General features: G+C 40.4%; 1 protein-coding gene across 6 annotated transcripts in view; it reads right to left on the reverse strand.

Annotated features, from left to right (window-relative positions):
* Positions 1 to 13,315, reverse strand: part of NTNG1 (netrin G1) — a 434,178-nt gene that overhangs the window by 98,204 nt on the left and 322,659 nt on the right. For all 6 annotated transcript variants that reach the window (XM_027856778.1, XM_027856777.1, XM_027856774.1 and 3 more), the window contains exon 4: positions 4,585 to 4,757. In XM_027856778.1, coding sequence (XP_027712579.1) covers positions 4,585 to 4,757 — 173 coding nt within the window. The remainder of the gene's footprint in view (positions 1 to 4,584; positions 4,758 to 13,315) is intronic.

Below are 13,315 nucleotides of genomic sequence, written 5' to 3' on the forward strand. Positions count from 1 at the left end.
GGAGAAGAGGGAGTTTCACAATGCAAAGTCTCAATTTTCTCAGGATAGTAAGCAGAGGCATCATCAGCTCAGAGAAAGGAGAGCCAAGAAATAATGCAGGGCTTGGAGAATGGCTGAATAGCTGCTGCGGAGAATGTGATAGGGAATCATTCAGATACAAAGAAAAGAATTCTCACATACAAGTGAGGGCCTAATTGCTTGTCCTGCCTCCCTAACAGAGTGGTTAAAAGTATCAAATGGGGCAACGTATGAGAAAAGGTTTTGAATACTATGAAGTGCTATATAAATATAAGATACTGTTCCTATACCTCTTTAATCTCTTGTACTGCATGAAGTCTATATTACAGCTTTGGGACTAGGAACTGGGTCTCAGCTTCCAAGATACGTGGTGATTGGGTATATATGCTTGGGAACATGCCTGATAACCTGAATAAATCTTCAAGCCATAGTTTCAGAGTTAAAGAAACTTTAGAGACCCCTTCATCTGATCCCCATATTCTGGCCAAGAGAAATTAAGTGACTAATCCAAGTGGATAGAATCACAGAATCTGAGAGCTGGAAGAGGCCATTTAGTGTAACTGACACATAAAAAGAATCTCTACTCTAATATCCCTGACCAGTGATCATTCAGCCTCTGCTGGAAGGCCTGCCAGTAGGGGCAGCCTATTTCCTTTTGGGACAGCTCTATCAGGAAGGTTATCCTGACATCAAGGCTAAATCTGCTTTTTTCATTACTCCTGGATCTTCCATCTGAGGTCAAGTAAAACATATTGAATATTTCAGCTGCATTGTATCCACAGATACAATATCCATCACCCACCTCAAATCTTCTCTCCTTTCTTGAAGTTAAACAACCATAGATCTTCAACTGTTGGTCATATGAGGGACTCAAGGTCCTTTCCTATCTTTGTAGCTTTCTTCTGGATACTTTCCAGCATAAAAATGTCATTAAACTGTGGTGCCCAGAATTGAATACAGTATTCCAGATGAGTTCTTGGGAAAGCATAGTAGAGTGGGGCTATTAACCTCTCTATTTTTGAAAGCTATGCCTCTCTTAATACAGCCGTAATCAAGTACTATCTATTTGATGGCAGACCATTTGGTTACAGAGTTGGGATTAGAACCCAAGTGTTCTAAATTAATTTGTACTCATAGTTTTTTTTCTAATCTTACAAGCCCAAATATTTTGATGTTCTAATATTAAAAGGTAATATAATAAGCTGGAGTTAGATATGACATCCTATTTGGGGGGCCATGTTACAAATGGAACATTGGCAAACTAGAGGACATCTTGAGTGGAGTGAACAAGAAAACAAACAAAAGAAACCAATGATATTGATCAGGGAAAAGTGAAGACTTTGGTGAGCTGCACAATTACAGGATTTTGGGACGAGAAGGGATGTTAGCATCAATAATCCATTCCCTTCCTTTTATAGATATTAAGGGCTAGAGAGGCCAAAGTCGCACAGAGAATTAGTATCAGAGCTAAGACTAGAAGAGAGTGCAGTTATCCTTCTGTTGGGGTGGGGCTCCAAATGGCCTAATCATTGTAACAGACTGTTAACCCTTCCATTACATCATGCTGCATATTTCAAACACTTGGAGAGTTTAGAAGTGGGAGAGGGAAGGTTTGTCTTCTGTTATATCAAACACGGAACTAAGATAAAGTAGGGCAAGGCCTAGAGGGAGAGATTTCAGCTAAGGCTTAGGAATCATAACTGTTAGTGCTATTCAGCACTGGAATAGGGGCCTCAAAAATATTGGACTTCCCATCTCTGGGAATATTCCAAGGTTGGATAGAAAGACCTAGTATTTCTAAAGCACTTTAAGGTTAAAAAGGTTCTTTAAATGTTTGATTTTGTTTGTTCTTTAATAAACATGAAAGGTTAGGTGTCTAATTTGCAGCAGAGGAGACTAAAACTCAGAAAATGTAACTCCTCTAAGATCACACAGAGTGTAAATTATATTCTTCCTGGTCTTCCCAATTTCAACTGCAGCACTCTATCCACTACCCTTCACTGCCTGGTGGAGGGTAATTGTCTACCAGGATACTGGATATGAGATTTCTTCTTTATATAGGAGTTTAAACAAGCTGACTCTAAGATTTTTTCAACTGTAATATTCTGTAGGTTACTTCTACTCTGTTGAGAAATGAGATATTGCCTAGGCCCTTATTGTATACTTTGTCAACTTCTGATCTCCACATTTTAAAAAAAAGGTTCTTGAAAATTCTAGAAAATAGAGAGTAGCAGCAAATACAGTTGAATGTAGGGGAGTTGTGGTCTTTGAAGCTAAGTAACCTGATAATGAGCTTCAAGAATTTGAAAGATTAGTTTCAGGTCACTGACCAATTGTTCTCTCCTCCTAATGATCAAGAGATCAAGAGAAATTATGGTTAAATTCCCAAGAGAAGGTTTGCCTAAAAAAGAAAAACAGCAGTCCAATTATCAGGGAACATTTATAGAGTTGGAAAAAGAAACTGAGGCACAGGTTTTGCAGTAAAAAAAAAAAAAAGGCCAGGGGTTACAATGGACAAGATAATGCAAGATAATGCCCCGAAGAACCCCAAGCTGGTGGACCTGACCATTATTTTGTGCTCAGAAGACCTGCCCTCTTCCCTTCTGTTAACACAATTGAGGAACCAAATCATCAGTGTGCCCTGAAGGGGAAGCCTATTCAATACTCCCCAGAGAGTTTTAAATACTGGGTTGAAAAACTTCTGGAAGAAAAGAGGTTAGGCATGCAACCACAGAGGGTTTTACAGAATGACCCCTTGATAACTCTTGTAGCTCTAAAGGTTTTGATTCCCAGACATTGAAGGCTTGCTGAGGCTCTATTTATAAAGAAACAAGCAAACCAATAAATAAATCTACGACCACCCCCATCCTGAAAAGTCAACATGTTTGCTCAAAAGAGCTTCAACTAAATTAATTCCATGATCTGGGCTGTCAGTTTTTCTGGTTCACAAAAAGAAACAAATACCCTTGCAGAGTGGAGATATTTTTTGTTTCGCCTTTTGAAGATTCATCTTTTCTTGCTTTGTAGGGATTTTATCATAATTTCATGCCCTTAGACTTTGCAGTTTATTACTTGGCCTATTACTCTTACGTTTAATGTAATAAGTTTCAAGTTTCTGTAATATTAATTTTTGAATTTATTTCTTTAAAATTTTTGATTTCTCACACTTGCTGCTTCGAAGTTGACAATAACATCCCGAGCCTGGCCTATTGCTGGTGGGTTTTCAACTTCTCATTTAACAGCAGCATCTGCCACCTCGAAGTTGCTAAATAGCTTTTTTTTCACCAAATGGGGCACCTTCTCAAGTTTGCTTTTCCGTCCCATTTTAACAGGATGAACCTCTGGCTTTTGGAGCTAATTGGCCCATCCACACAGCTGGGCCATTTATTTTGGATATTACTCTCTTGGCTTCCTGGAGCTTCCGAACACCCATCTTTCCACTAATGTGCAGGGGATTGAATTACTTGCCCAGCAATTGTAATAGGAGTTTTGGTGGGACTCCTATAAACACAAGGGCAGGAGAGGTTTTTGTTTCTGGGTCTCCTTTTCCTCCCCAGAGTGTGACAGTCCTGTTCTTTATTCAAATGTGGTCTTTAATGATATGATCAAGGTTACAATGTGACCTCAACAGGTTTTGTGTGTTTGTAATTGTTGTTGCTGTGGTTGTTTTGGGGGGGAAGAATCTGGTCTCATAATTTTATCTATGTAAGGAACTCCCAGAATGGAGACATCTTTCACTGATTGTCTTTTAGTGTTTCCTGAGGGTATGGTTAAGCTGTATGCCTGTGGGGGTCAGAGGAAACACCTGAACTCAGGTCCTGACTTCAAGAGACTAGCATTCTGTCCACTAAGAAACAACGAAAGTTTGAAAAACAGTCAGTCAGTCGTATCACTGGGCTAATTTAGGCTCTCAGTGCAGAGAGGGGCAGTAATGTGTGGAGTAAATCTGTCTCTAATGTCACTAAGACAGGAGTCAAAACTTGTGAGCAGGCAAAGAACCCAAAGACCAGGGGCTCTTAACCTCATGTCTGTGAACTTGGTTTAAAAACTTTTTTTTTTTTGATTACTACATTTCAATATAATTGGTTTCCTCTGAAATCTTCGGTCTTTTGTTTTATGAATTTAAAATCATTATTCTGAAAAAGGGTTCATAGGTTTCATCAGACTGGCAAAAGGGTTCATCCATGACACATAAAGAGTTAATAACCCCTGCCTAGAGGATTTTTGGGGACAAAGATGGATTAGATTGAAGCAGGACCTTGGGTGGGAGCAAATGAATTTATTTTATTCCTAAACTGAGGTTTCAAGAAAATAATACTATTTTTTTTAAATGCCCCTGTTATTTCAGTCCTTTTAAAGTGAGTTGGCTGGGGATAGATTGAACAGATCGAAGGCCCTGACCAGAGTACTTACTGATAAGGTTTTGCAAGGGGCTAAAACTGAAGCCCAGCCTTCATGTGCCCTTGTAAGGCAAGGGCTCAATTCACACAGTGAGAAGGAAATAAGAAGTACCGTTTCTTAGATGATTTCACACTAATAATGTCATTACTGAGCAAATCTACTCACAGGTGTTGGCCGTGCCTTTGGGGATGGGGAGGTACGAGCCGGGGCTCCAAGGTCTGCCCTGATAATTCTTCTTGCATTTCCCACAGTCGGGGCCTGTAGTGTTGTGCTCACACTCACAAGACAATTTATTGTTGTCAAAGACACACACAGTGGCGTGAAGGTTACACTTGCACCTAGCAAAGAAGAGACAAGGGTGTCATTTCAAGTCAAGGTGTCATTTTAGCAGCCAATATGGCTCCACTCAACTACCCCTTTTAATAATAGACATTTGCTCTACATTATGAGGGTGGGGGTGGGGGATAAAACACTCTATCAGGCAGCATTTCCAAGTTGGTATCTACAGTTGTTAACATCTTACAGTCATAGGCTTATAGATTTTAAGCCCGAAGGGACCTTAGAAATGATCTAGTCCAATCTCCTCATTTTGCAATGAGGAACCTGAGGTCTAGAAAGCTTAAGGGATCTGCCCAAGGTGAAAGACCAAATAAAGTGGCAGCACCAGTATTTGAACCTGATTTTCTTATCCAAATCCATCATCCTTTCCACCACGTTTGACTTAAAAAGTTTCTAGGTTTGCTCTTGCCTGATTTAGAAGGTACAAGGAAAGCAATGATGTCATCTAGATTCAGCAAATCTGGTAGACAGATTGGCCAGGATTATTCTGATGGTTTATTTTTTTTTTAATCAACATAAGTTAAATTGGATATTCAAACATTATTGCATTCAAAAAAACCCCCAATAACACGAAACAGTCAATAAACTCAAAGTGTTATCATTCCAGGCTCTGGGGAGGAAACTCAGTCCTGGAGTTCTTTTTGCAGAAATGTTTCACTTCTTTGTGAGGTCTCAAATTCATACAACGGATTTAGAATCTGACTTCCTAGCCTGATAAAAGGGGCAGAGGACTCCAGAAATTCAAGGATTTACTTTGAAAGAAAATGCTTAGAACCCTGGAAAATCAAAACATAAGCGGTGCATACGTTTGGGAGTCTTTAGCAAAGGTCCTGCCTTTTCTCCCGTGAGCGAACTGGTGATATATGAGCAGTAACAATGGAATATGCAATTCCCACAGAAATGTTACTATATCTAACATCTTTGACTCTAAAAATTGCAAAGGCCAACTTGCTATTTGTTGAGGCAGCAGGCCATAAATTGCACCTCACTGAGTGGTTGGCCAACTGTTCGGGAAAAAGAAAACCACATTTTACAGAATTATAGAGACCGGAGGTCAGAATAATGAGTGTGTGTATAGATGTGTACACGGAGAGAGAAAGATGCAGCTGCGTCTTTGTATTTGTGAATATAGGTGCTCTTAAGGGAATAAAAATACCCAGGACTGCCAGGGCCAGAAACAAAAATGATTACTGGATTTTTTAAATTCATTTTTTTTTCTTTTTCTCATAGGAATCTAGGTCACTGTCATTGTAGGAATCTGAGTTTCATATAGGACAAAGCTATGTGTTTTCCCCTTCCCCCCACCCAGTAGATGCCACGGATTGGGAAATAGCAGCATCTCTTAGTAATATGGCAAATGAGGCTATCTATCAAGTACTGGAGTGGACTTCTTTAATGATTCCCCTCCTGGGGCCCTGCCACCTGCTCAGAACACTGACCAATGACTACCAGCACGGAGCACATACCCAGGCTAAGAATGTTACTGAGGCCTGAGTCACAGCTGCCGAGCTGACTTGTAACTAAAAGGAAAAGGACCTTCAGTGGTATCTACCCATTCATTGCTCCCTTGGGTTAAACCTAAGCTGTAGCTTTCTTAAGGGTCTGCTGGAAGTCACCATACACTAAATGCATCCTGTCTAATGTTTGGTGATGAAATCTAACAGGCTGCAGTGGTGACATTTAAATAATACTCACTCTGTTTAGAAATGTAATCAACACTTTAAAAAAAAATAACATTTTCAAAAGTCATTTTTTAAACATGCCTAAAGGAGAGAGTTCTCTCTCCTTGTGAATGTTATACTTGTACCTAGCAGAGAGAAAGCTAGACAGAGATGGAGAGACAGAGACAGAGGCAGACACAGGCAGGGACAGAAAGAAACAGACAGGGGCATAAGCAGAGTGGAGGATGAGGAAGAGAAGGAGAAGGAGGAGAGGGGAGAGGAGAGAGAAGATGAGGGGAACAGTGGGGAGGAAAGGAAAGAGAGAGAGACAGAGGAAGAGGGACAAAAAGAGTTAGAGAAAGGCAGAAAGAGACAGAGATGGGTGATGAAATAAACAATGTTCAGGAATAAGTTGGATCTTGAAACTCTATGTTGCATGGAGTAAAATTTCTCTCTGGCCAATACTGACTCCCTTGATGTCCTATATAGCTCTGTCTATGACTGAAATCTGAGGGGTGAAATCACGGATTATAATGATTTAGCATCCTATCTGAAGCTGAAATTCCCCAAAGAGGAGAAAGCAGTTTAACCCCAAAGGATTTACTTGTGACATATTTGGAGATAAAAGATAGAACACCAATATAAATAGAATTCTGTATCTTGTAACTGCTAATGTTATTTCTACTCTGGTAAATGCTTAGAGGGGTCATCAGTACATTCCATTCTATAACTGACAGGAGTGAAAGAACACTCATTCTTCCTACTCTTTGCTACCATTGGCTCTCCCTCTGTCAAAGCTGACCCATCCTTTAAGCCGTAGCTCAATTTTCACCACCTTCATGAGACTTTCCCTGACCACTCCGGGCACATACTGATTTTCCACTTCTGAAGACTTCTGAAGTAGCTAGGCTACTTAGCACTTGTGAGTTGCAAGCTGCTTTAAAGCCTTTAAGGTCATAGATTTAGAGTAAGAAAAGACTGGAGCTCATTTAGTCTAAACCCTTTATTCTACTGATGAGGAAAATGAAGCCCAGGAAGGTGAAACAATTTATGTAAGGTCACGCAGATACTAAGTTGAAGAGTCAGGATTAGAACCCAGGTTTGCTCCTGGTTTATAACCTTAAAAAAAGATATAATCCTACTGTAGAAATTGTCATTATTATTTCCTTCTATTTATTAGAGTACTTTGATACTATGAACATTGATGGAGAGTTGGGAGGGATTTTATAGGTCACTTCATCCAAATTTTTCATTTTAAAGACCAGGAAGCTGAAGCCAGATTGGTTAATTAATGTGGCCAAGGCCATACAGTAAGTGGTAGAGCCACCCAGGTCTCCTGACTCCAAATCTTCCACAAGCTTCACTCTACCATGCTACACTCTTAGTCACCGGGACTCAGTCATCTGACTTTTTACCAGAGATGAGGACAAGAAAGCCCAAGAAAGAGAGAGGGAGGATGGGGTAGCATGAAATATAAAATGAGGGGGTTGGCCAAGATGAACTCTATGTTCCCTCCTAATTCTAACTATGACTACCAATCACATAGGCTCTAGAGCCAGTTCACATTGGCTCCTGAGAGCTGATTGTTAAATTTCCAGGGTGAGTATTTATACCTCAGAAGTCAGAAAACACTACAAATCAGTGCTTGATTTATTATCTTCTTGATTGTTTAGATTTGAGAAAGTGATGGGTAGAGAAAAAAATAATGCTGATTAAACTTAAAAGTGTGTCCTCTGGACATTTTTGAGAGCTGGTTGTTAAACATTCCTGCCCATAAGTAACCTTTGCTGAAAGTTGCAAAGTGAACCTTTTCTAACAACAAAGGTGCTACTCTAATCTAAGTCTCTAGCCTCCAAGGAAGGTCATTTTGTTGTTCAGTTGTGTCCAACTCTTTGTGACCCTATTTGGGATTTTCTTGGCAAAGATACTGGAATGGTTTGCCATCTCCTTCCTCAGTTCATTTTACAGATGAGGAACTGAGACAAACAGGGTTGAGAGACTTGCCCAGGATCACATAGCTAGTAAGTGCCTGAAGCCAGATTTGAACTCAGGAAGATGTGTCTTTCTGATTCCAGGCATGGAGCTCTCTCCACTGCACCTCTTAGCTGCCCCAAGAAAGGGTATAAAACTACTTTTATTTGTATGCCTCACTGATTCTATTATCTGTAATCACTTATTTGAGTACTTACTATCTGATAAGACTATTGAATTGGGATGTGTGTACATGTGGAAGTGTGCATGTGTGTGTGTGTGTGAGAGAGAGAGAGACAGAGACAGACTACAGAGAGAGACAAATATATACAAGCAGAGATCTCTAATCAGAATGTAAGTTCCTTGAAAAAGGTGATGCGACAGATTTCTTTCTATCCTGTACAAGTTCTGGTCACATAGTAAGTACATTACATAAAATAATGGAACTAAATATCCAAAAGTTTCCTATGGAAAATGAAACTTGCCCTTGAATTTTATATACAAAAGCCATCTATTATGAAGTACGCAGATTCTCCAAAGATGGGTGAGATGTCAGAAACCTAATTCAATTCAAATCCATCCTAAAAGGATTTTCCAACTGCCTGACATCTGAAATTTGACAATTATGTAAAAGAAATGTTTGGATGCTCCTAAGGATAGCATAGGGACATAAAAAGGCTTGTAGGAGAAAAAAAAAAGAGAAACACAAATCATTTATTGATTTCAGGTTCTCTATGTGCCTCTTGCATCTCAATGAATATTTAATTTAATTGGAAGGAACACAAGATTGTATTTTTAGAATTAGATGGGACGTTCTACCATCTACTCTAATTCCCATATTTCACAAATGAGGAAACTGAGGCCAGGAAAGTTGTGACTTGCCCCAAATGAAAAGTCAATCAATAAAGCTTCTATTATGTCCCTACTATGTGCCAGGAATTGTGTGAAGCACTGGGGATGCAAAGGCAAAGATGGAAATAATCCCTACATTCAAGGAACTTCACACAGGCAGTAAGTGAGATTTGAACTTGAGTATCATGACTCCATAGAGCACTCATTCCATTGACCAGTCTGCAACCTGTTCAGCACTATACTGGGTGTTTTAAAGGATACAAAGGTATCTTAGGATATATTCCCTGCCTTCAGGAAACTTAGGCATATTGGGGGAGGCAAACTAGACACACATGAAAGTAGTAGAGCCTGTTGGTGGCTTTTCCAGCCTGAAGTCTCTCCCCACTCCAATCCATCCTCCAACCATCAAAGTGATGTCACATCCCTACTCAAGAAACTGCAGTGGCTCCCTATCACCTCCAGGGTCAAATACAAAATTCTCTGGAGTTCAAAGCCCTTCATAACTTAACCTCTCCCTCAGTCTTTCCTTTGTCTTCTTACATATCACTCCTTTGCCACATACTCTTTGATCCAGTGACACTGGCTTCCTTGTTAATTCCTGAACAAGACGCTCCATCTCTCAGGTCTAGACTCTTTTCCTGCCTGCTCCCCATTCCCTGCAATGTTCTCCTTCCTCATCCCCACCTCCTGGCTTCCCTGACTTTCTTCAAGTCCCAACTAAAATCCCAGTTTCTATAGGAAGCCTTTCCTAACCCCTCTTAATTCTAATGTCTTTCCTTTATAAATCATTTCCTATTTATCTTGTGTATAGCTTGTTTGTATATATTTATTTGCTTGTTGCCTCCTGCATTAGACTGTGAGCTCCTTGAAAACAGGGACGTCTTTTGACTCTTTTTGTATCCCTAGCACTTAGCACAGCACCTGACACATAGAAGCTTAATAAATGCTTCCTGACTGGCAAGATAAAATATGACTAAATGTGTGTATGGGCTAAGACAGGGGTGGGGACCCTGTGGCCTTGAAGCCACATATGGCCTTCTAGGTCCTTGGGTGTGGCCTTTTGACTGAGTCCAAGTTTTACAGAACAAATCCTTTTATTAAGGGCATTTGTTCTGTGAAGTTTGGAATCAGTCAAAGGGCTGCACTTGAGGACCTAGAGGGCCACATGGCTGCAGGTTCCCCACCCCTGGAAGAGATTTACAACGAACTTTAAAAATAATTTGGGCTAGCTCCTTCACTTTATAAAGTAACTAAGACTTATCAAGAGAAGTGACTTACCCAAGGTCACAAAGGTGGTAAGAAGCAGGGCCAGGAATTAAACCCAAGTCCTCAGACTCCAGATCTAGTGCTTTTTTCTTTACTTATATACTGCATTGCTTAAGGCAAAATGTGGTATGGGAAGCCAGAAAGAGTGAGTTTTCAAGGTTGGCTTCACGGAGGAGGAGGAATATGAGATGGGTCTGGAGGATATGAATAGGAAAAAGAGTTGGGAAGTTTACTTAGAATGGAATAGGTGAAACCTATAGGCAAAAGTGGTCACGGGGTGTTAGGGGAGCCTAAGAAAGGTGCATACTTCTTTTCCTATAGCCCATGAGTATAAAAAAAAACCAAAACCAAAAAGGTCTTAACTTTACTCTGAAAGGTTGGCAGCTTCATCTGGTTATCTTTATATTGGGAGAACCCCCTCCAATTAATTAAACTTTGGGGGTGGAGGGGGTGGCTTGAGCACTAAACCAAGGTGTGATTTCTAGAGAAACTCTATCTGCTGACAAAGCCTGGCTTCTCGGTTCACTTTCTCAGTCATTGCCATGACTGCCCTGTCAGAGCTGAGCATGTGAAAGTGGACACCGAGGTTCTACAGTATTGCTCTATATTTAGAAATGTTCTCCTTCCATTTTTCCACAGCTCAGTTGATTGTCATCGTCCTATTCTGATCACACACTGAAATCTTTTATTGAAAGCATTCATCGGGTGTTCCCCCTCCCCCCTCCAGGGGGAGAGAATGGATTTTGCAATTCTAGAGATTGCTCTAATTTCCTAGCATGGTAAAACCTGCTCTTATGTGGGTGGAGGGTGAATCTGTTCAGCTGGACCCTTGTCTTTGACAGGTTCATTATTCAGTCTCATGACTATCATTTCCCCCAGGCACGCAATTCAGGAAAGAAAACCCACTCCAGAACTTCTGCCCTAGGACACTAAGTTGGGCCTGGAGTCAGGAAGACCTAAATTCAAATTTGGCCTTACCTATCTGCTAGCTGAGCAACCCTGGTCAAATCACTTAACCTCTGTTTGCCTCAGTTTCTCCAACTATAAAATGGGGGTAATAATAGCATCTACATCACAGGATTGTTGTGAGAATCAGATGAGATAATATTTGTAAAGGTGGTTAGCACAATGCCTGGCACATAGTAGGTACCTGTTTCTTCCTCTGCTCCCTTCTGATTGATGAGTATAACTACACGGTCCACTGGTATATTTAGCCTGGAATCACCATGCTTCATATTCCATCTTAGCTATTTTCTTCTCATCCACTCTACCTGCCACTGTAGGCAAGGATTATTGGACCTTGTCACCTGTTCTACAAGCTGGACGTCTACCCTTCCCCAATCCCATCTGCATATTTTCCAGTTCTGGAGCAGTAATTGAATTAATACTTCCATTCCTCCTGGAATGGATGTACCAATCTACTCTGCTTACTATTCCTGTCACTTTGCAAAATAATAATAAAAAAAACCCCATCAATCTTTAGCCTCTACCTCCCTATATGAGTTCATAGCCTCATGAGATAATAGATTTAGAGCTCGAAAGAGCTCTGGAGATCACCAGTTGAGCTCCTTCATTTTACAATTGAGAAGTCACGTAACTTATCCAGGGTTACACGGCTAATAATTCTCAGAGCCCAGATTTGACTAACTTATCACTCCTTTAGATCACCGCTGTCTTCCTGTATTGGAATGCAAGTTCCTTGAGTCCAGGGACTATCTTACCACTTTCATATTTGTATTTCAAGTGCTTCACATGGTATATGGTACATAGTGCATAATGCAGGCTTTTCATTCAATGGTTTATTTATACCTGCGTGGTGTAGTGCAAAGGGTGTTAAATTTGGAATCAGGTGGGCAATGTTTGATTTCTAGCTCTGATATTTCTCAGCTATATGATAATGGTTGTGTCTCTTAGCCTTGGTTTCCCTGTCTGTAAAATGGGACTAATTATACTTGCACTGTGTCCCTTACAAGGCTCTTGTGGAGAAAAGTAGTTCAAACACCATAAAATATAGCTGTCATTGGTAGAGTGACAATCTTGAGTAGCTAAATCTTTTATAACAATAGAATCTTAGCATTGGGACATCATCTTGTCCAATTATTCTGTAACATGCCTGAAAAGTGGCCTCTTCTCCAAAATTTCAAGTGATGCATTCTCTTTCTTCCAAAAACAGATTATTCCACCATTGTACCGTTCTTCTTGTTGGTCAGATTTTCCTTATATTGAGGCATCAAAATACTGTGAATGCCATTAATCTAATGACAAATATCCTACTCTTTCTTTGGTGCAGACCCATGATTTGATTGGAGTGAGGAACTCTTAGCATGGAAACTTTCTCCATCAATACAGGTCGGTCAGTAGGCATTTATTAAATGCTTGCTATGTGCCAGGCACTGTGATAAATGGTGAAGATACAAAGAGGGGCAAAACAGAACAAAATAAAACAAACTTACAGTCCCTGCCCTCAAGGAGAGGGCATTCTAATGGGGGAGCAACATGGAAGTATAACTAGGTACACCAACTCATCGGCAACTTATGAAACATTTGGCCAGATCTGGCTTGTTGTTGTTGTGTGGTCATTTTTCAGTCATGTCTGACTCTTTGTGAACCCATTTGGAATTTTCTTGGGAAGGTTACTGGAATGGTTTGCCATTTCCTTATCCCACTCATTTTACAGATGAGGAAACTGAGGCATATGGGGTTTAGTGACTTGTCCAGGGTCACACAGCTAGGAAGTGTCTGAGGCCAGAGTTGAACTCAGGAAGATGAGTCTTTCTGAGGCCAGAGTTGAACTCGGGAAGATGAGT

This window comes from Vombatus ursinus, unplaced genomic scaffold (assembly GCF_900497805.2).
Source record: "Vombatus ursinus unplaced genomic scaffold, bare-nosed wombat genome assembly UNPS02011613.1, whole genome shotgun sequence".
In the NCBI taxonomy this organism is placed as follows: Eukaryota; Metazoa; Chordata; class Mammalia; order Diprotodontia; family Vombatidae; genus Vombatus; species Vombatus ursinus.